The following is a 23,748-nucleotide window of genomic DNA, read 5'->3' as shown; positions in this document are numbered from 1 at the left end:
GACATAGTGTAATATTGATAAATAATATTTTTGATATTATATTGATTGGTAAATAGCCAAAATATCTGACATGAATACCCCAGAGCCCACAATCAATAAAATATTCATAAATAAATATAAGTTCAAGCATAAGCAAAAAACTCAAATACTTAAATACATTTATGCATTTGGCAGACCGTTTTGCCAAAACCGACTTACAATTCCTGGGGATCGAACCCTTGACTTTTGCATTACTAATGCAATCCTCTTCTGTTTGAGCTACTAAGAGATTAAAAAGTTATTGGGGAAGTTTCCCGGACAGGGATTAGACTAGTCCTAGACTAAAATAAATGTAAGAGCTGTCCAAACTGAAAACAACTTGCACTGACAAATCTTAAAATACACCAGAGCCCTTTGTTTAGCCTCAAAATGAACACCAGTAATGTTTTAGTAAGGCATGTTTTTTAAAACTAGTATTTTTCTTAATTAAACTAAGGACTAGTCCTGGCTTAAACTAATCCCTGTCTGGGAAACCACTCCATTAGGTATAACTTCCTATCAAACCTCTTAAAATATAACTATCCTAAAAATGTCTACTTCACCTCTCCACAAAAATATCTGCATAATTAAGGATGCCCAAAGCATCCGAACAATGTGCTGCAAAGCCTCAAAGTGGGACAGATGCAGTTGGCTTAACCCCCAATAGTTCATACAATCTACCAGCAGGGGGCGCAAATACAGGCCATAAGAGTGCAGCAATAACGCATTGAGGAATGTTTTAGTTCAATCACTCCTAATGGCACATGATGGTGCATGTCTGTGTTCAGGAATGGGTGGAGCTATAAGAAAAACTTTATACGGCTGGCGTTAGATCACGATTAAAATGTATTTATGCTTTGATGAGTGTGTAAGAAGAGTTTCATTCAGCACAATTGAGTGATTTCTGCTTAACACCTCTGAGGTTTAAAGTACACCTTATGTTCAGTTAATAGCTAACATTAAGTTGCGCTTTAACTGCTTTGAAATGCTAAGTGTAAAATGAAAGAGAATTACCTGGAATTAGAAACTGAAAAGGAAAGCTGTGCTCACCAGCTGACAGATTACCTGCAATGACAGAGAAAATAAAAACATACAATTTATATATTTATAGAAATCCTATTCTGCACATTTGCATTGAAAACAGTGCCAAGGCTACAACTGGGCCATATTAAATTGTTTGTGGAACCCGAATATGTGGGGTCCCCACCCAACAGTGGTGGCTCGTGACTGCTCATCCGAGGGGTGCATATTCAAAATATGTGTTCGGAGTGTCATGTGTGTTGCTTGTGTTTTCATAATATGTGTTTGTTGCGTCATGTGAACCACGTGTTTTGTCAAAATAAGTGCCTGCTGCACATGCGTCAAAACCATTTAAGATAAAAGAGACGTTCACATTCACAAAATACAACGCAAGACACCCCCTTAACAGTAAACTCTGATTATGCATGAGATTATGCGAGTATTTGGCAAACGCGAGCGTCTCTTTTATCATAAACCCTTTAGACGCATCTGAAGCACGCACTTATTTTGACAAGACACGTGATGCACATATGTTCACTCGACACGCAGAACACAAATTTTGAAATTACGAACCACACACATGACGGGCTATACATGTTGTGACGAACTTCGCATCGAGCGCACCGGCCGCCACTGGTCCCCGGTATCATCACATTTAACCCCACTATTTCACTGTTTAGTGGCTTTAAAAAGTATTTGGACACTTGACAAACACTTCAAATGTGTGATCAACCCAGCTCTAAAGTGCACCTATTATGCTCATTTTCACAAGATGTAATATAGGTCTCAGGTGAGTCCAGAATGTGTCTGTAAAGTTTAAGCTCACATTACTCCACAGATCATTTGTTATAGCATATCCAAAATGCCCCTATTTGGGTGGGAGCAAAAACACCTTTAATTGCAAATGAGCTACAGCTACTCACTCCCTTACCAAAAAAGACAGCGAGTGCTTTCAGTTCAAATAGATCTGATTCCTGTGAGACAATAATATCTCACTATTGCCGGTGGACAGCGTACTATCTGCTAAGGGTGGAAACTATGTAATGTAGTAATGTCAGTCAGTGGACGTGGGCGGGGCTTTTTTAAAGTAACAAGGGAATTAAAATATCATTGGTTTAATTGGAATAAAAAAAGCAGCAGTGGGTGAATTTCTTTATTGTAGGGTACTGTACTGCCCCCACACATTTGTCCAAACACCTTGTAAAAGTGGATTTTGCATAATAGGTGCCCTTTAAAGGGACACTACACTTTAAAAAAAAATATGCTCATTTTCCAGCTCCCCTAGGGTTAAACATTTGATTCTTACCGTTTTGGAATCTATTCAGCCGATCTCTGAGTCTGGCGGTACCACTTTTAGCATAGCTTAGCACACTTCATTGAATCTGATTAGACCATTAGCATCGTGCCCAAAAATAACCAAAGAGTTTGGATATTTTTCCCATTTAAACTGGACTCTTCTGTAGTTACATCGTGTACTAAGACCGACAGAAAATTAAAGTTGCGATTTTCTAGGCAGATATGTCTAGGAACTATACTCTCATTCTGATGTAATAATAAAGGACTTTGCTGCCGTAACATGGCTGCAGGAGGCGCAATGATATTATGCAGCAGCCAAAAATAGTCCCCTTAGTATCTTTCAATAGCAGGGGATTATTTTCAGGCACTGCGTAATATCACTGCACCTTTTGCAGCCATGTTACAGCAGCAAAGTGATGGATTATTACGCCAGAATGATAGTATAGTTCCTAGCCATATCTGCCTGGAAGGTCGCAGCTTTTAATTTTCCGTCTGTCTTAATACACGACAGAAGAGTCAAGTTTTAAATAGGAAAAATATCAGATCTCTGTTTATTTTTTGGCGCAGTGCTAATGGTCTGATCAGATTCAATAGATTATGCTAAGCTATGCTAATAGTGGTAGTGCCAGACCCGGAGATCAGCCGAACGGATTCCAAAAAAGTAAGAATCAAATGTTTAACTCTAGGAGAGCTGGAAAATTAGCATTTTTTCAAAAAAGTGGAGTGTCCCTTTAACATTTACAACTGGACCTTTAGCAGATACTTTAATCCGAAACAACTTAATACAGTGAAAAACAATAGAGGAAATCGTCTTTGCAATTTTAGAGACAATAGTAACTGTAAGAGAGATAGACAGACCAAGAAAAAAACTTTTTTTTTAATACAGATTGATGATAAAACTTTGTGGTAGTGTGATAATTTTATTAAAATACACATTACTCTAATAAAAGCATTATTGTACAGTATACCTGTACTATATATTTTTAATGCTGCTATGAAATTATTATTAAGCATGCATGTTTTATATCCCATAATTCCATATAAGTAGAGCTAAAACAGGCTTACTTACTTCACTATCAATAGAAAATGGTATATTGATAATGAGGTGTGGTGGAAATCTCACAGGACAGTATGACTCAAACAGGATAAACAATCTTAGCACGTACCGAACACCAATAGCATTAACAAACTCCACAAATCAGGTTAGCCAAACATTTACAAGAATTCGCATCCATACCACATACATAATACTGTGAAAGCATTCCTCCTGTGACTGTTTGGCAGTACAATTACTTTAGGGTGTTGTCCTCTTTTAACACACACCTAATGTATGGGCAGAACAACATGAAACGATTTTTGGGAAACGATGCCTTTATGGACGAGAATAAAATGAGGTCATCATCACAGTGTAAATAATTTTTTTGTTTACATGTCACGGCCCGTAAGACAGGAAAAGGCCTCTTAGAGAAAATGACGGGGAGTTCACTGACACACAGCAGGTCTGAGAGCAGCAGAGAGTTATCTGCTGTTCAAGCCGAGTTTTTATTGTTTGGGAGGAAGGAAGCTGTTCTGTAAAAGTAGCCATATCGGTACTTCAAAGGACAAGCATTAATTCAGGACTCGGGGTCGATTTAGGCAACTCCAGCCATTCATGAAATGAATTTGACAGGCACTTCGATTTACAATGCATTCAAGCAAAATATTTCAGAAGTATGAATGCATCTCTCGTCCACTTGTGATCCGATCTGCAACATTAAATATTAACCCCCCCTATTGAGTTTTATATAACAAGTGGAACAAGTTTGTTTGACAAGTCAGGTGTGACTAATAACAAGTCAACCAGACTATCCAAGCTGTCAGCTTGTGCCTTTAAATAGTTAACAAGAAATGTAGATAATGAGAACTTTGTGTCGTCATCAGCCAACGTCAGACAGGGAAATGATTTACAGCGATAGAGCCCTTTCATAAAGTGTCTGCTGTTAGGGCTGTCACGGTTATGAAATTTGGCTGACGGTTAACTGTCTAATAAATTGTGACAGTTATGACGGTTTATTACCTGTTTTAAAGCTTTGCCGATTATGACGATTAATTGCCTGTTTAATTGCTTTGACATTTAATTCTCAAACTATTTTTGTTTGTTCATGAAATAATTTTTGTTCGGAAATGTATGTTTTACCTGGCAGTTCATACTACTTTTTGTTTTTTTCCACTGTACTGAATGGCTTTGCAATGTATCGGATCACACTGTCAGTTAAGGGGCGCCATCTGATACTGTTTCGTTTATACAGGCTCTGCAGCTCCCCCTTGTGTTTTTAAAGAGATGTGCAATCATTGCGGTGATCTGAAATAATTGCAATGAGGTCAAATTATCGCGATGAGACGATTTATTTAATCATTGTGACTGCCCTACCTGCTGTCAAAAAGAATAGACAAAGATGACCAGGGCTGCTTTTCAGTCTGTAGGCATGAGCGAGTATAACCAAAACAACAATGGTGGCCTGATGGACTCTGTGCTGCTCAAGATATTGAGTTTATTATTGCTTCTCCAACAAAGTTTAAACATTTTTGCCGCTTTATAATCAAAGGTCACTTGTATAGTCCATCTTCACAACATCACATTGATTTTGTCGCCTTTGTTGTTTATATGCATCACTCCGTAAAATAATGCATATGTGCGCAGGCGTGTTGTGTTTCTTTACAAAGTAACATGGCCATCTACTGGCCTGGCACGTGTAATACAGCGTTTTTAGTAGTGCTTGAGGACCTGTCTTACCGTGGGTTCACACCGGCCGCTTTTGAGGTGTCAAATTCGCGTGTACCGTGTCTAGTGTGCCGCTTGAACATTTTGAGTTTACTCGCTTCATTCGCGCGTAAAGCTGCGTGTGAAATTCACGCGGAAATTTGCGTCATGGGAGGGGCTTCTGCGACTCCGCTTGCTTCCTGTAATCACGTCACTACTAGAGCAAGCTCCTGAATGGTTCACGCGGCACGTTTTTCCGCCAAAGTTCAGATTTTTCAACTTGCCCGTTCCCGCGGTGACGCTCAATTCGCGCCATTCACGTGTCTACAGCACCGCGCTAAACGCCTCATTCGCGCCACGAGACATCCAGAAGCACATTAAAGCGTCTTCACATTGACTTAACATTGAAATCACTCACGCTCAATGCCTCTACCGCGGCTGGTGTGAATGCAGCATAAGGGTCAGTGACAAAAACGGTTTTGCAAGATGAGAAATTCAAAAATCTTTTTTAAAAACTGTTTTAAAAGCATGCATCAGGTTTATTTCAACACACATAGTGTATTTATGTTAATTTTAAATTTTAAAAAATTACATTTGCACCATTTTTATGAAAGTTAAAGAAACAGTATGTAGGATTGTGGCCAAAACAGGTACTGCAATCACAAAACTTGTGGCTAAAACCGGTACTGCAATCACACAACTGGTGGCCAATACACAACATGACAACATAAACATCAGTTGAGGGCTGCAACTCCACTTTTTAAATAACAATATCCTGGCCGGACCGTTGTTGTCAGTGATATAAGTATTTGAAATGAAAATGATTTCTTAATGTCTAGTGACATATCAGGGCCATTTTATGATTAATTGATATACATTTCTTACATACTGTTCCTTTAAGACTGAATGGACCTGAAAATGTAAATGTAAATAAATCATATTACACTAAACTAGATGATTATATTTTATTCCACCTTTTTATGAATATATTTTTATTATCATTTAAAAAAATAAACACCAATTGAGACAGATCGGTTACACCACACTGACATTTTTGCAATTATCCCCCAAATATTCTTTTAAAATGAAATAAAACCAGAAATTTTTGACTTGGTCCTCAAAAAAAGAGAATGTATGCAAGTAACAGGAAAAATAAATTTTGAAATGTTAACCCTTTTACATTTAATACAACCATAAAGACACAAAATAATTAACTTCACGTCATTGGCCCCTAAACAATTTTTTTTTTTGACAGTGTGTGTTTTCATATGACTTTTCTGTTTGTTACTACATCGTCATCAGGTAAACATAGCGCAAGTAAACTCAAAAGGGTGTCAACATGCATTCAGAATAACCCAGATGCCTCCATAATATTTCTAGTTTATTACACACTTGCTTCTCAGATGACTGAAGTTTTTTACATGCTGGCATACATGTTTACAATAAACATGCATGTAGTTTCAGTCAAGTTTCTGCATGAATCAGTTCTAGCTTGTAATGTTGTGACTGACCAATCAGAATCAAGCAATTCCAAAAACAGTGTAACAGAGTTTAACCAATTACAACGGTTTGCTGTCTATTGCATTGCTTGGTAAGCGAAAGTGTTAATAACTTTCAAGACTGAGTTCAACCGTGTGTACATAATAGATGCAACCGAGCAGAATCATGCAAAAACAGAAGTCTATTGAATTTCTTAGAAAGTACCCTGCCAATGCATCAGCTCTCGCATGTCTGATGGAACATTCCAAAACGCATCTAACCGTGCGCTGTGACTTCACACAGTACAACACCCAGTTTTTAAATCTCGGTGGAAAATCTAAATCTACCTCCACCACCTGCACATCAGTACTGCTGAGCTTTGTAGAATGGAACTTAAATTGCTAATGGGCAGACAGCATTACTTTTTGGCAGCGAAAACATTTAACATCTCTATCGGCCTGCAGGCTCGTGCGAGATTTGTTACTCAGCTCATCTGATTCAGACACTTAAAGGTCTTCTGGAAATGGTCACAGGACAAGCTGGAGCATGTGTACTAACAAGCACTTTAATGGGAAAGACCTGTCAGTGCACATAAGTTCACCGAGAACATAAGGAGTCTGTGTGACCTGAACGTGGGTTGAGATGTACTTCCTTGCATTTTTGGATTGCAAGATTGTATCAGAAAAAACTGTCTTAATGGAATTGTGCTTTATAAAATGTAATATAAAATGTTCGTTTAAGGGTTAAGGTTTGAAATTGGTTTAAGATTTAAAAGCTACAGATCAAACATTAGCTAAAAATATCACTTTTTCTCATGCTTGGCTCAAACAAACAGGTAGTGAACAACAGCTTCAAACATCACAACAGAGAAAAAGGAAATGCTAAACCCTACGACTTCCTTTCTTCTGTGAAACACAAAAGAAGAATTTTGTGATGACCAATCCTTTCCAACCATTCTCCTTTTCCAGTGAATGACACATTAATAGCAGAAGCAATGAAATCATTTACATTTACTTACCACCCTGTCATCCAAAATGTGATGTCTTTCTTTGTTCAGTCGAGAAGAAATTATGTTTTTTGAGGAAAACATTCCAGGATTTTTCTTAATTTAATGGACTCTAATGCACCCCAACACTTAAAAGTTTTAATGCGGTTTAAAATTGCAGTTTCAAAGGACTCTAAACGATTCAAACGAAGCATAAGGGTCTTAACTAGCGAAATGATTGTCATTTTTGGCAAGAAAAATAAAAAAAATGCACTTTTAAACCACAACTTCTCGTCTTCCTCCGGTCCTGTGATGCACCAGCACGAACTCACGTAATACATTATTACGTCAAGAGGTCACGGATGACGTATGCGAAACTACACCCCAGTTTTTACAAGTGTGGAGAAAGAGGACCGTTACGACGTTGTTGTATGTCGAATGATACTAATTAATGTCTTTATGTCAGTTTATTGTTTAAAATGGTCCGCAAATGTGTGTTTCATGTAACACGTGACCTTTCTACGTCATTACGCAATTACGTGAGGTCGTGCTGGCTCGTCACGCCAGAGGAAGACGAGAAGTGGTTTAAAAGTGCATATTTTTTATTTTTCTTGCCAAAAAATGACAATCGTTTCAATAGATAAGACCCTTATGTCTCTTTTGGGATCGTTTGAAACTGCAATTGTAAACTGCATTAAAACTGTTAACTGTTGGGGTCCATTAAAGTCCATTAAAATGAAAAAAATCCTGGAATGTTTTCCTCAAAAAACAATTTCTTCTCGACTGAACAAAGAAAGACATCAACATGTTGGATGACATGGTGGTGAGTAAATTTTTATTAAGAAAATGGAACAACTTGAGAGTGAATTTGAGGTGAATTCTCTCTTAAAGCAGCAACCATTTCCTGAGTCTATACATATACCAACCATACACTTCATCAGATAACATCAAACACACGCACGCATGCACCTTATTAGCATGTAGACTGTTTAAAACAGTCAAAAGAAAGGTTCAAGTAAAAGAGCTCATACCTACTTTAAGGGTTACGTGATATCAGACACATTTAGACAGACAGGAAGACCCAAACAGACACATACTCAGAACGGGAAACCTACCAGACACAAACCGCTGACCGAGCAACATGACTATACGCAAATGAACAAAGAAGTCCTTTGATTTCAATGTAAGCAAGTTTTTATTTAAGATGGTGCCATTTTGGTGTTTTTTTTATAAACCACTAAACTTCAAGACAGCTGGTGTCTGAAGGTCGTCTTCCTCACCTTTGTCGGCTATAGACAGCGTGCTGCTCAAGTATCGCTCCTCCACCATCCATGAGGCATCATTCAGTTTGGACGAGATCCCGCACGAGCCCACGCAGTTCACCTTGATGGCTGCATAAAAAGAAGAGAAATACAACAGATCAAACCTTCTGAAAATGTGGTTTATTTGATAAAGCTCAGAATTTTCACCTACATCCCATTCCCACACAAACATTTTTTTTTAATAAATCCAATATGATACTGTAAATAATAAAAAGTATTTTTCAAATTAAATGTAATCAGTAATACATCTAAAATATTATTATAATTATTCAAAAATTACTATAATAAAGTCTTATTTGTATGTATTAAGGAACTATAATTTTACATTAAATAAATTCATAAATCTTTTTCTGACACACCTTGCACTTTTGACCTCTGATAAGATTGTTTACCACAAATGTTGGCAAATCTCCTTTCACACCTTTATTGTATTAGTCTTTTAAACCATTTAAGACAATAAAATGATGTAAGGACATGCCTGATAAGAGTAATTTGAATAAGAATGGACCACAGTAAAAGAGATCTGATCTATTCCTCACATTTAGGTCTAGGAAAACGTTGAGAATGAAAATGTTAAGAATGCCGATTGTTTACTCGTCCCATCCATCAACAGAACGAACATTCTGTACAAATTGTATTCATCCAGATGGAAAAGCCTTTTTGTATGGAGCGTCTATAACGAACATCCTTATTTGCAATTGAATTGCTTAATGCTAAGCTCTCCACAAAGGTTCGATCATTGTGTACCCAAAAGGATAAAATCACAACTACCTGAACAAACAAAACCAATGCACACACACACCAACGTCAGACTTCTTAAAGCACCAAGTCATGCTAAACGTCACACTTGTCTAGCCTCAGACCAGATTACTAAACGTTTGTTCATCCTGTTCTCAAATCTGAATCATTTATTATATCTTATTTGAGGACTGACTATGGAGTCTAGACCGTTTCATCAGGCGCAAGTGCGATGATGCGATAAGCGTCTGGACTGACCTTTACTTCCGGTTTCTGTTTGTTTAATGGTCTGACTAGTTGCTGAAACTGAACTCTTAAACAAATACCTTGTCGAAAATAACAAATGTTTTGCGTTCCTATGTAATCTACATGTTGTTTATTTTGCTTGTTATATAAATAAACTTTGTTGTTATTTATTCTTCGCAGAGTTTACCGGAAGTTACGTGATTACCACAAAAGCCGCTTGTTTATGTTGTTACTGCTGAAACCGTCTATAGACCGTTTTATCGGGTGCACGTGCGGTGACGCAATAAGCGTCTGGACTGAACTTTACTTCCGGTTTCTGTTTGTTTAATGGTCTGACTAGTTGCTGAAACTGAACTCTTAACTCTTTCCCCGCCAGCGTTTTTAAAAAAGTTGCCAGCCAGCGCCAGCATTTTTCATGATTTTCACAAAAGTTTAATGCCTGACAGAAGTTATGTTTCACGTTTGAGGTCAAAAGGCCCAAAAATGAGGTTCTTGCAAGAGTTTTTGTAAGACTAGTGCCTTTCTAGGTGCCAGTCAGCCCCAAAATAAAAGTATTTTGTTTACATGCATACACATTCATTCTTATTATTATTTATCCTTATGTAAGCGTATAAAATGCCGTTTCCACACCAGGAAATAAAACGTCACACAAAGATCATTGGATTTGTTATCTAATTGGCTACAAGTTCTGTCTATCAATATTTTCCATGAAGTCATTGGAGGAACGAGCGGGTCAGATGACGTCACGATATTTGACAGCGCTGTTTGGATATTATGATTGACCGCGGGTTTGAACGTGAGTGTAATACGACGTACATAATCCTCAGATTGTATATTCTATTCTATTACAAGACGTTCATGCGAAATCTGATGTAAACAATAGACAATATATCTATATTTCACGGATTAAATGCATTAGTGGACAAAAATAGTCATTGGATGTACTTTATTGGAGAGTTTTTATGGGTTATTCACAAATATGAAACAGACTGGATTCGATTCGCGATCTTTATATCAACACAAAGGTAAAGAGTCCCGTTTATATTTTTCATGTTGTCATCTGGAATACTGTAAAAAAATACTATATTTATGTCGCTAGAGCATCTGTATCTCAAAACAGAGAGAATACACTGATGCTAAACCCATAGACCTTTTAACAGATGAATAGTTATTTTAATATTATTATTGTTTGTAGACATTAGGATATATAGATATTGTTATCAGCGTTAAAAAAAACTGCCGTCTTTCCGCCCCCGAGCTACTGTGCATCGAGAGGTTAAGTAAGGATTCCATAAAGATATTTAGTAAATTTCCTACCGTAGATAAACTTTTATCTTGCATTTTTTTGCAATTTTTCAATATTTAGATTTTTCCACCCTCAGATTTCAGGTTTTCAAATAGTTGTATCTCAGCCAAATATTGTCCTATCATAATAAACAATGAAAAGCTTATTTATTCAGCTTTCAGGTGATGTATAGATCTCAATTTAAAAAAAATTACCCTTATCACTGGTTTTGTGGTCCAGGGTCACATTTGAGTTTTAATCAGTTTTGAAAATGCTGAATTTTGTTGTTCAGTCTACAAAACTGGACTGGTATCACACGCAACAGAAACCAGCTTTGCCGGTCTAAAAAAATTCACAAGATACAGATCTTAAATCTGTTTTGTCCAACCATTGAAAGACAAGTGTATGAAATCTGTTTGAAAATATCGCAAAATACCACAAATGTGCATATCACAGTATGCATTCGAGATGGTTTGCAAAAACTGAAAAATGTTACTTTTGCAATTTCATCTAAAGCAAAAGTCACAATCCTTTGCTGCAGCATGGTGCCATGAGACAAACATTTAAACACTTGTGTGACTCTGAGCAGTCCATGGGTCAAGACTACAGCTTAAACACAACACTTGGTGTGACCCTGTCAAGCAGTGTGCACAAATCTGAATTAAAGTGCAAAACTGACTGAAAAACGGCCATGTGACCACATGCTGATCTGATTATGTAACGGGCTGGTGGACAGCCCAAGAAATCTCAATTGGATTGACTTAAAACAGCAGGGCAGAGCAAACACCATCATTACAGCTTCAATCTCTGAAAGGACGAGATACTATTCAGCACATTCACAAAGGTAGGAGGCGACAATCACACAATATTTAAACAACCTTTTCACACGACACAAAAACAAGGGCTGGATATATTTTCCGAGTTGTCTATTCACATCAAATTTCCTGTTCCCATTCAAAAAGGATGCCAGTGACAAAACTGTGATGGCTGGAGATAAAAATGAACAGCTGGCGTGAATGAGCTCCAAACAGATGTATAAACTGCTCAGGCAGGGTGTGCGAGATCCCAGTACACTCATCATAGAAATGAGGCGCTATTTTTGGAGATGTTTCAGACTGAATGTTTTCATCCAAATGAAAAGAAGATGATAAAAAGTCAAAGAATACATTTTATACAGAGGAAGCCATTTTAACACAGCGGCAAATAAGTAAAGCACACAGTCAGGGAATGTAAAAGGCTGTTTTCTAGCCAAACCTAATTGAAGCAGCAGCACTAGGTACAAAAATACTGGTGGTGACAGATGGCAACACGCTGTTGTTCCAGGCAGGTGCCTTCCCTGGCACACTGGCAAAGGAGCCTAAAGAAATCCAAATGAGAGATTCAGAGTTTCAAACTATTCATGAACGAATCAAGAGGCGTTACGCCACCATGGTGCCATCTGCTATGTGCCATCTGGGAACCTCTCCTGGCATCAGGAAACTGTTGACTACCACTACATTAACATTAAACGCAAAGCTTGTAAACAAATATTTACTCAATACATTCAGTGTGTCCCACGTATTTAAATTACATATGCTATTGCCTAAATTTTGCATTTGCGAGTTTCGTTTTTAAGACAAACATGTGACTTTTATTTGTGAAAACAAACATACATTTTAAATATATGCAAAAACAGTCGGTCATGACAAAAAATAAATGTACTGTAAATGTACTGTATTTGGACAACTTTAAAGGTGATTTTCTCAATATTTAGATTTTTTTACACTCTCAGATTACAGATTTTAAAACAGTTGTATTATGACCAAATATTGCTCTATCCATACATCAATGGAAATCTTATTTATTTATTTAGATACATGAATCTCAATTTCAAAAAATGATCCTTATGACTGATTTTGTGATCCAGTGTCACATATTTGGTGTGTGTGCATATTCAGCACTTTGCAGTTCGGGCGGCCCGCCTAAGCTGGGAAACCCTACCGCCTTAAATAGGTCGGAAAAAAATGAGGCACAAAAGGTTATCAGGTGCATCTCGGAGAATAGGGCAGACGTGTTTCACACCGCGAGCGGGCACTCGCGCCACATGGCCAAATAAGAGAAACACGTGGTCTGTCACTGTCTGTAGGATAACTAGCCAGTTGATGAAACATCTCGGAGAATAGCGCGGACGTGTTTCACACCGCGAGCGTGCACGCGCGCCACACGGCCAATATAATAGAAAGTCACTGTCACTGTCTGGAGAATACCCAGTTGATAAAACGCTGTCTGTGAGAACTGTAAGTGGACTTATGTTTTGGGTTTATTTAAGCCTGTTATTGTATTAGTCTATAGTTCTTGCTAATTTAAAGTAAGTTAGCTGGTGATTTTGTTTTTTGAGCAACCTGCTAACTAGGTTGCACGTGCCTGTTGATTTGATATAATTGTTGAGCGCTCTTGCTCACATTATTTATGTGCATTATTTACATGCTACACTCCTTTAAGATAATGTAATTATTAGTGGGAAATAATCAGTTTTTACAATCTTCACGCTATCTATCATTGTTCATCAGACGTCCTACAACATCTGCTTCAGTTTGTGTTTATTAACCCTTTAGTTTCACTTCATCACGCAGCTATTCCTGTAAGAGGTTTCTGTTAAAAACATTTAATTCATTAATAATCTAGTATGTGTTCATTTTGTGTCATAGGTTCTTCAAAATTAAGTTTTATTTGAGTGTTTTAATAAAAAATATTTTAAATTTTCATCATGACACATATGCCCCGCCCCTTTGATTGCCACGCCCCCGGCATAAACACACCCGCCCAACCCTACCACCTTAAATAACAAATTTTCTGCAGGATACTCTGATATATGCATGTATACATAATAAAAGGGAATTCACATAAAAACATCACACAGTTGGGACAGCTGGATTCATTGTGAGTCTCACGGCTCCACACGAACAAAACAACAAGATGGAAATGAATCCTTCACAAAATGGAAATAGGCCACACATGCAGCAAGTGATTATGAATTGAGATTATAGCATGTGAGTTTTTTTATTTGGCAGCTACGTAGTTAAGCATTGATCCATCGATTGACTCAAATAAGATTAACAAAGTAATTTACCAAAATGGTTTGATATATAACTTTAATACAAGATTCCTTTACATGCATCTTGGCTGCTTACATAGCTTACTGCAGTGGGTGACCAGCATGACCTCTGTGTTTATTACAACCCCTCCACACGGGAAGACAGCATGGGCTGAACCTGCTTCCTAACACACACAGAGTAAGCAACACTGTTGCCAATCAACAGCACACTGCGAGACACTGCAACCATCTATTATAAATGAAATTTCATCTCAGAATACTACACAAAAGACATATTCGTAAACTAAACCAACCGATTGCACAGTTACACCCTGTACTGAACACGATTGTCAGACTAAGACAAAAGCAGAACAGTCTGAAGGTTTATTGTCTATTTGAAATTATATTCTGTTCAGTGCCGCCCATGTGCATTGATAATGTCCCTGCCAGCACAGGTCCTTTGTGACATAACACAAATAAATGTTTGTATATGCACGTCACTTTTTCTACACACACACACACACAAACACACACACACACACACACACACACACACACACACACACACACACACACACACACACACACCATAAAATCTTGAATGAACAGCTAAAATATTGTACTACAAATATAAAAAAACACTACTACAGATAAAACTATTATCTTTAAACATTTTAAGAACTTGCCATTATGATGCAAAGATGTTCTGGGTGGTTGTCAGTTCATTGCTTTGTGGTTGCTAAGTTTCTGTAACTGAACTGATAAAGGACTGCATGAGTAATGCAAATGTCAATGGGTTCGTTCCCCAGGAAAACCGATACTGATGAAAAACAATGTATAAATTGAATGCAATGCAAGTTGCTTTGAATGTGTCTGAAAGTAAATACTGTTCTGGGTGATTTTTAAGGTATAGAGTTCACCCAAAAATGAAAACTTTGTCATCATTTACCCACCCTCATCTTGTTTTAAACCAGTAGGAGTTTCTTTCTTCTGTATGACACAAAAGAAGATATTTTGCTAAATTATACGGTAAGCACACAGTTAACGTTACCTACTGACTTTAAAGTTGTGCCGATAGACGATAGTATGGTGTATCGATGATCGTCAGACATATCGCCAATAGCAGGCTTTCATGACGATAGTTGCCGATGGTATTAATATTATCATCAAAGTTTTGCATGATAATGTGAACTATGATGATAATATTAAGAACCTTCGCCAACTATCGTCATTGCATGCTATTCCTCGCATAAAAGGGTTTGTGGGCTTCACTTTGCGCGAAAGAGCTTGTAACGCACGCACCTGGACTTAATGCGCGAGTCTTGGACTCTTGCTCGGACCTAAATGCGCGCCGCATAGACTGAACTTGTAATACGCATGATTCGGACTTTTCCCTGCACATGAGCTTGTAATACGCGCGGCTCTGCCATTTCCTTGCACTAGAGAGGTTTTTAGGAGTACAGGGGTTTAAAACCTGCGAGTGTGTTGTTCCTGCTCCCTGGCACACAGGAAATTTTAGATGGATTTAATGACATGATTGGATGAATGGCATCAGCTTTAAGAAGGTTGCAGTCATGACAGTGTTGCCCTTGCTTCTTTTTTGTTCACCAATCAAGTGACTTGTCATAAAGTAATTTGTCAGTTGTCGTGTATCGGCGATCTCACAGGCTGACGATAGGACGATCTCAAAATGGGGCATATGGCCCAAAATTAATTGACTTCCATAGTAGAAAAAACTATAAAAATCCTACTATGAATTTCAGTACTGTCAACCTACCATCATTTATCAAAATATCTTCTTTTGTGTCAAATACTGGGTTGTTTCACCCCTTGATTGGGTAACAACAACCCAGCATAGGGTTATTTACAGTAGCACCTAACAGTTGGGTTTGCCCATATTTGACCCAACCAACATACAATTACTGAAAATAGCAGATTTCTATCCAGTGAGTTGAAGAGAACAAAATCGCAACTTACTGATAACTTGATGCCAAATATCACTAATGCCAATTTTCCACCAAGGCAGTTGAGTGCCGGTACAGAACAGAACCAGAGCTTAATTTCAAATCAGTTCTTTTTCGACACCCAAAGCACTAGCTCGGAGCAAGGAAAAGTGGTTCTTAACTCTTTCCCCACCAGCGCTTTTTAAAAAAGTTCCCAGTATTTTTATGATTTCACAAAAGTTTAATGCCTTTAAGAAAATTTTCTTCTTCAAATATGCCTGTGTAGGTATGCAAAGTCATGACCGTTATAGTGTTTTAAAAATTACATCAAGCTGCACGTTAGTGATGCACCGATACCACTTTTTCCATCTTCTTTCCGATTCTGATACCCGAATTCTGAGTATCGACCGATACCTGCCGATCCGATACTACTGTATTTTTCTTAAACAATTTCAATTAACACACACACGCACACACAATGTTAAATGTGTATAGTGCTTTCTGCTACATTTAGTATAATTTAAAATGATTTACAAGTAAATTATTAATTATTAACCATGTCAGTGTTTAGGAGAAAATAAAATGGGTATGTTTGATCAAATAAGTACGCTAAATTTATTTTCCTTAATTGCGCAAAAATGTCACAATAAAAAATCTTTAGGGTGCAGATGGTTATTTTGAAAATTATACACTTGACCGGACGTTTTTTTGCACATCCCGGGTGCAGAATTGATGCGCCTAAATCATATTAAGTGCACCTAAATCATACTGTGCTTCCTGGGCGTAGCATTAATGCACTTAAAGCGAACTCACATGGGAATCCTCACTCCGAAATGGAAAGTAAAGTTCATAACAGTTAAAACACAAAGAGAATAGATGCATCATGTGCTCAGCATTGCATCCATCCAACAGCTTACTGAGACTTATAAAATCACATCTTTAAAATAACCCACAGTTATTGTGCGTGTACGTGTGTTGAATGACGCGTTTTATTCGTCCGCTTTACCAGTGGATTAACCCAGTTTCGAGTACAGTTTCTGTGAACTTAAATATCTTCAAATGTGCGTTTGTTCCTTCACATGAAGCTATCGAGTGTATTAAGATGACTTTGATTATAGAGCTTATAATCGCTTGTCAGTAACAACCATGGGTAACGCACAGTATCGGAATTGGATCGGTCCTGTTAGTCCGATATCCGATCCAGCAAAAAAGGCCAGATCGGCCCCGATACCGATCCAGAATATCGGAACGGTGCATCCCTGCTGCAAGTACATGTTGGATTCGCTGAGTTTGGATGCCAATGTAGTTATGTAAAGCCATGACTATAATAATAATAATAATGTGACACTGTTGATGGTGTGTTTGGCGCTGCTGTGCTAACATTGCTGGGAAAGATGAGAAGTATCCAGTGACGTAAGACTTGGCTCTGTGGCGGCTCTCTAACGCATTGAAAGGCAAAACAGTTCTTAGAAGGCAACTAAGAACCAGCAAAAGCATTAGCTCTGAACTACCACCTGGTTCTTGCTGGTGGAAAGGGAGCATAAGAACAATGGAAGTTGCTGTAATAGGAGATGCCATTGTCTTTTCCATATATATTAAATTGCACATGAGAACGCACAGACAAAACTCCATAAACGCATTTCAGAATGTATGTGCATCTCCTCGTTTCAATCCAGAGTTTAAGAGATATCCCAAAACACGCATGAATTTAGATAGATAGAAACAAGCATTTTTACAATTCTGGTCTGGTGTCAAACTCAAAACAGCCCAGCTCCATAAAATATCCCAAAAAAGTTCCTTAGTAACTGGCAGCTTTTCAACCAATCGGCACTGAATTGAATCGCAAGTCTGAGCAAATGTGACCCCATGAGATCATGGTGATAGAATGAGTCAGGACTTAGGAAGGGCCGTCTGCAATGGCGTGGATACAGACAGCTGCATTTTGGTAAGACTGATATTTCCTTGTTTACTGTCGAGTTGGATATGAATCAGCTGGAGCAAAGACACACAAAAGCATTACAGTGTGTTTGTAAAGTCAGGTTTTTCTTGTTACATTCAAAGCCTTGAAAACAAAGAAATGACTTTGCTGCGGTCAACTTCAAAGAGTCAACAGTATTATTAATAAAATTAATGATATCGGTTAAAAGAGACCGGGCCATTAACTTACATCATCGGCAGGAAGAAAGCATAATTTGTTTATGATGTTAACATAGAATACATTATGACCATTTAAACCCATTTAAATAAGTTTGCCATCAGACTAGTGTAATGACAGAAATTATTTATAAACACTGACTAATTTCGTAATTTCATTTAACTGTGCTACTAACTTCCCCATCAGAAAATGAAAATGTGGAAATACATTAACAAATATATATATACATTAATTTCACAAAAATTCATGGCTCATCCCTACGCCTTAAGCCTCTTGAAGGGTTTAGCCTCCGAAGTGAGAGCTTTGAAGGGATGAAGTGTGTGGGGAAATCGATTGAAATTAAGTCCCAACCTCGAACTTCGAATAAAAAAATGGAATCGACTATGCTGCCACACCCCCATGTCACGTCTGGTCTGCTTGCCAAGCAGGAAAAAAACATGTGTTGAGTGCTGCGAGTCAACCTCCTCTAACTTAGCTAGCTACAGCCAGTCAAAAGATAGCATGGCAGATGTCAATGCAAAGATGCGATTACGCATCCTGCGGCGCGGTACACGCTGTAAGCGAGGCGCGAATGGCGCGGAACGAGGGGCGCGAATGGCGCGGAACGAGAGGCGCGAATGGCGCGGAACGATAGGCGCGAATGGCGCGGAACGAGAGGCGCGAATGGCGCGGAACGAGAGGCGCGAATGGCGCGGAACGAGAGGCGCGAATGGCGCGGAACGAGAGGCGCGAATGGCGCGGAACGAGAGGCGCGAATGGCGCGGAACGAGAGGCGCGAATGGCGCGGAACGAGAGGCGCGAATGCAGCGAAACGAGAGGCGCGAATGCAGCGAAACGAGAGGCGCGAATGCAGCGAAACGAGAGGCGCGAATGCAGCGGAACGAGAGGCGCAAATGCCGCGGAACGAGAGGCGCAAATGCCGCGGAACGAGAGGCGCAAATGGCGCGGAACGAGAGGCGCAAATGGCGCGGAACGAGAGCCGCAAATGCCACGGAACGAGAGGTATGAATGCCACGGAACAAGAGGCGCGAATGCCGCGCAACGAGAGGCGCAGATGGCTCGTTCCATGCGAATTGAGCGTTGCCGCTGAAAACCCGCAAGTTGAAAGATCTCAACTCGGGTGGATTTCCGCGCCGCGATAACCAATCGGGACCTTGCTGTGGTAGTGACGTGATTACAGGAAGCAAGCGGAGTGGCGGAGTCTCAGCAGAGTCGTAGAAGCCCCTCCCATGACGCGAATTTCAGCGTGAATGTCTCAAATGCCTAGATTTTCACATGCGGCTTTCACAAGCAAATGAAACAAGTGAACTCAAATGTTCAAGCGTCCAACTATGCACGAATAGCGCGTTTTTGCTGCCTCTACCGCGGCTGGTGTTAATGCAGCATAAGTTTCACAACAACTTATTTCAGTTGCTTAAGAGTTATGAAAACAGCATTTAAACATGACTTTTTGGGGTATATCCGCACAATCTCATCTGACGGTAATAAAAGCGCGTTTTTAAGGTGCAAAGTACTGACAGGAATGTTCATCTGACAGGAAGTTTTGTTTTATCAGGTATGTGCGTGTACCATATTTTTCCACCGGCAGCACGACTAACATAGTAGGGCATCTCCGGGTTTAAGGTCAGATATTATATTTCATAAAAGTCTAGTCTAAAAATGGCATAGCATTTTTTTGTGCTTTCAAAAAAAATGTAAAAAACGAGAATCGAATCGTGACCTTAGAATCGAAAATGTAATCGAATTGAGGATATGGAGAATCGTGACACCCCTAGTAGCAAACGCACTGACATGAGGGTGACAAAAATGACAGACAGAATAATCATTGAGTGAACCGTTATTTTAACAAAAAACAATCAATACGACAAACTGAACACAGAGGTTAGACTCAGTAGGAAAACAAGTCTATATTTGATCATTAGCATGGCATCACGAGCTGAGGATCTCATCTTCAGCTCCAGACCGAGTGTAACTAAACTCCCATGTCCTCATTAAAACTTCAGGAGCAATTAGTACCAGAGAAGAGCACCAGCTTTCTCTCTTCGGTCTGACCTCATCACAACTCCCTTTATGAGCCTATTACACCATTTAATCCACAGCAGCCATAGATCAGCACTGCTCAGATCAGTTCATCAGCCCGGGAGGCTACAATACATCCGCTATTCACATCACTGCCATCAATACAAGGTCAAACTAACAGCTGCATGCGAAGAAATGAGAAAGAAAAGGATGAGTATTTTTGTAGAGATATTAGGACACTCCCTTGTCCAAAAGAACCATATCATATTATCAAAGTTCAGTGCATTATCACAGATTCAGAGCATTATTATTTTGTATTATACCTAAAGCTATCTGTCACGGTTATGAAATTTGGCTGGCGGTTAATTGTCTAATAAATTGTAACGGTTATAACGATTAATTGCCTGTTTTATTGGTTTGACATTTAATTCTCATAATTTTACATTATATTTTTTAATTTATAATTATGTTGGCTTGACAAAGCCAACATACTGTTCTTCGATCTAAGCTTATTATTATTATTATTAGTGGTGCTTGCATTTATGCAAGGCATCACTATTACTATTCCTCAGGGATATTATTATGTTGGCTTTGACAAAGCCAACATACTGATATTGTATTTAAACTTATTATTATGTTGGCTTGACAAAGCCAACATACTGATATTGTATTTAAACTTATTATTATGTTGGCTTGACAAAGCCAACATACTGATATTGTATTTAAACTTATTATTATTATTATGTTGGCTTGACAAAGCCAACATACTGTTATTGTAGTTAAACTTATTATTATTATTATTATTATTATTATTTTTCTTCTGAGACTAAATTTCTGCAGCTAACTCGTCCGACAGCTTTCAAGCTACATCCACCAAATTTTCCACGGACATTTTAACTGGTCTGAAGAAGTGTGCTATGACTTTTTGAAGGGATCCGACTTACAGAATTCCTAAAACGGGAAATAAAAATTCCGAAAGTCCCATTGACTTAACATTGGACAAACTTTGACGGGTTCTAGCTGCGAGCGAGAATTTTGTAGAAACTTGTGGCTTACCACATTTGAAGAGGCTGGCAGGCACTGTGAGAACATACCTCACATTGGGGTGTAAGTTTCACCCCTGGGGTGTAAGAGGCCCCCAAAATTCCCCATTGACTTATAACGGGGCAGGAAACACGCCCATATAAGGGAATAAAACGTTCCAGATGGAATATCTTCGCTTTACAGTGTCATAGAGACATGGGGGTGGGCTCATTTTACTCAGGCATCCAATCAGTCTCTCTGGATCGTCCCATAGCTATTAAGCCACGCCCCTAGCAACCATTTTTGGGCACCCTAGCAACATCTCCCATAGACTGCCATTATAAAATGCCCAGATGGATATCTTTGCAGCACAGTGTCACAGAGACATGGGGGTGGGCTCATTTTACTCAGGCATCCAATCAGTCTCTAAGGATTCTTATTGAGGTATTAAGCCACGCCCCTAGCAACCAATTATGAGCACCCTAGCAACATAGTAAACAAAGCCTTATATCTCTGGATCCGAACATCATAGAGACATGGGGGTTGGGTCTTTTGGTCATGTTAGCTTCATGCTAACTTCATGCTAAGTCATACTAGCTTCATGCTAGTTTCATGCTAGCTTTATGCTAATTTCATAATAAATCTTGCTAACTTCATGCTTATTCATGTTAGCATCATGCTAGCTTCATGCTAAATCATGTTAGCATCATGCTAACTTCATGCTAATTCATGTTAGCATCATGCTAGCTTCATGCTAATTCATGTTAGCATCATGCTAACTTCATGTTAATTCATGTTAGCATCATGCTAGCTTCATGCTAATTCATGTTAGCATCATGCTAGCTTCATGCTAATTCATGTTAGCATCATGCTAGCTTCATGCTAATTCATGTTAGCATCATGCTAGCTTCATGCTAATTCATGTTAGCATCATGCTAGCTTCATGGTAATTCATGTTAGCATCATGCTAGCTTCATGCTAATTCATCTTAGCATCATGCTAGCTTCATGCTAATTCATGTTAGCATCATGCTAGCTTCATGCTAATTCATGTTAGCATCATGCTAGCTTCATGCTAATTCATGTTAGCATCATGCTACCTTCATGCTAATTCATGTTAGCATCATGCTAGCTTCATGCTAATTCATGTTAGCATCATGCTAGCTCCATGCTAATTCATGTTAGCATCATGCTAGCTTCATGCTAATTCATGTTAGCATCATGCTAGCTTCATGCAAATTCATGTTAGCATAATGCTAGCTTCATGCTATTTCATGTTAGCATCATGCTAGCTTCATGCTAATCATGCTTACTTGATGTTAGCTTCATGCTAATCGTGTTAGCTTCATGCTAGCTTCATGCTAATTTATGTTAGCATCATGCTAGCTTTATGCTATTTCATGTTAGCATCATGCTAGCTTCATGCTAATCATGCTAACTTGATGCTAGCTTCATGCTAATCATGCTAGCTTCATGTTAAATCAGACTAGCTTCATACTTAAACATACTAACAGCCAGATGGTCTACTAAACTAAACTTCTGTCAAACCGTTTTAAACGTTCAGGCCAGGCTTTGTCAAGCCAACATAAAGTTTGTCAACAAACTTTTCTATCTAGTTATTTTTATATCTTTATTCTTATGTCGCATAAATTTCGGCGCGTAACTCGTCCCACACGGTTTGTCGTAGACCCATAAAAGAGGGCCCAAATTGACCGGTTTATTGAGGAATGGTGTGCTATATCTTTTTTAAGGGATCGGGTGCAGGATTTTCGAAAGGGGGGCGAAAAACCACCCGAAAAATCCCATTGACTTAACATTGCGCCCAACTTTGACCAGTCATAGCTCCACTCGAGGATTTTGTAGAAACATGTGGGTTACAACATTTGAAGAGGGTGGTAGGCTCAGTATGAACATACACCACAATGGGGTGTAAGTTGTACCCCTGGGGTGTAAGAGGCACCCGAAATTTCCAATTGACTTATAATGGGGCAGGAAACATGCCCATATAAGGGACTAAAAAAGTTCCAGATGAGATATCTTTGCTTTACAATGTCGTAGAGACAAGGGGGTGGGCTCATTTTACTCAGAGATCCAATCAATCTATCAGGATAGTCCCAGAGCTATTAAGCCACGCCCCTAGCAACCATTTTGGGCACCCTAGCAACATCTCCCATAGACTGCCATTATAAAATGGCCAGATGGATATCTTTGCACCACAGTGTCATAGAGACATGGGGGTGGGCTCATTTTACTCAGGCATCCAATCAGTCTCACAGGATCCTTACATAGGTATTAAGCCACGCCCCTAGCAACCACTTTTGAGCACCCTAGCAACATAAAATTCAAACAGTTATATCTCCGCATCAGAACATCGTAGAGACACGGGGGTTGGACCGTTTGACTTGTG

The 23,748-nt window shown here is 38.8% G+C and overlaps 1 protein-coding gene across 1 annotated transcript in view; it reads right to left on the bottom strand.

Moving 5' to 3' along the window:
• The window catches only part of arrdc1b (arrestin domain containing 1b), a 57,397-nt gene that overhangs the window by 6,144 nt on the left and 27,505 nt on the right, over window positions 1-23,748 (bottom strand). Inside the window, exons 2-3 of the mRNA XM_055179990.2 lie at window positions 8,819-8,929; window positions 1,033-1,083 (exon numbers count right to left, since the gene is read on the bottom strand). Of these exons, the coding sequence (XP_055035965.1) occupies window positions 1,033-1,083; window positions 8,819-8,929 (162 nt within the window). The remainder of the gene's footprint in view (window positions 1-1,032; window positions 1,084-8,818; window positions 8,930-23,748) is intronic.

This window comes from Misgurnus anguillicaudatus, chromosome 9 (genome assembly GCF_027580225.2).
Source record: "Misgurnus anguillicaudatus chromosome 9, ASM2758022v2, whole genome shotgun sequence".
Taxonomy (NCBI): domain Eukaryota; kingdom Metazoa; phylum Chordata; class Actinopteri; order Cypriniformes; family Cobitidae; genus Misgurnus; species Misgurnus anguillicaudatus.
The sequence above is the reverse complement of the archived record's forward strand: the minus strand, read 5'-3'. Positions and strand labels throughout refer to the sequence as shown.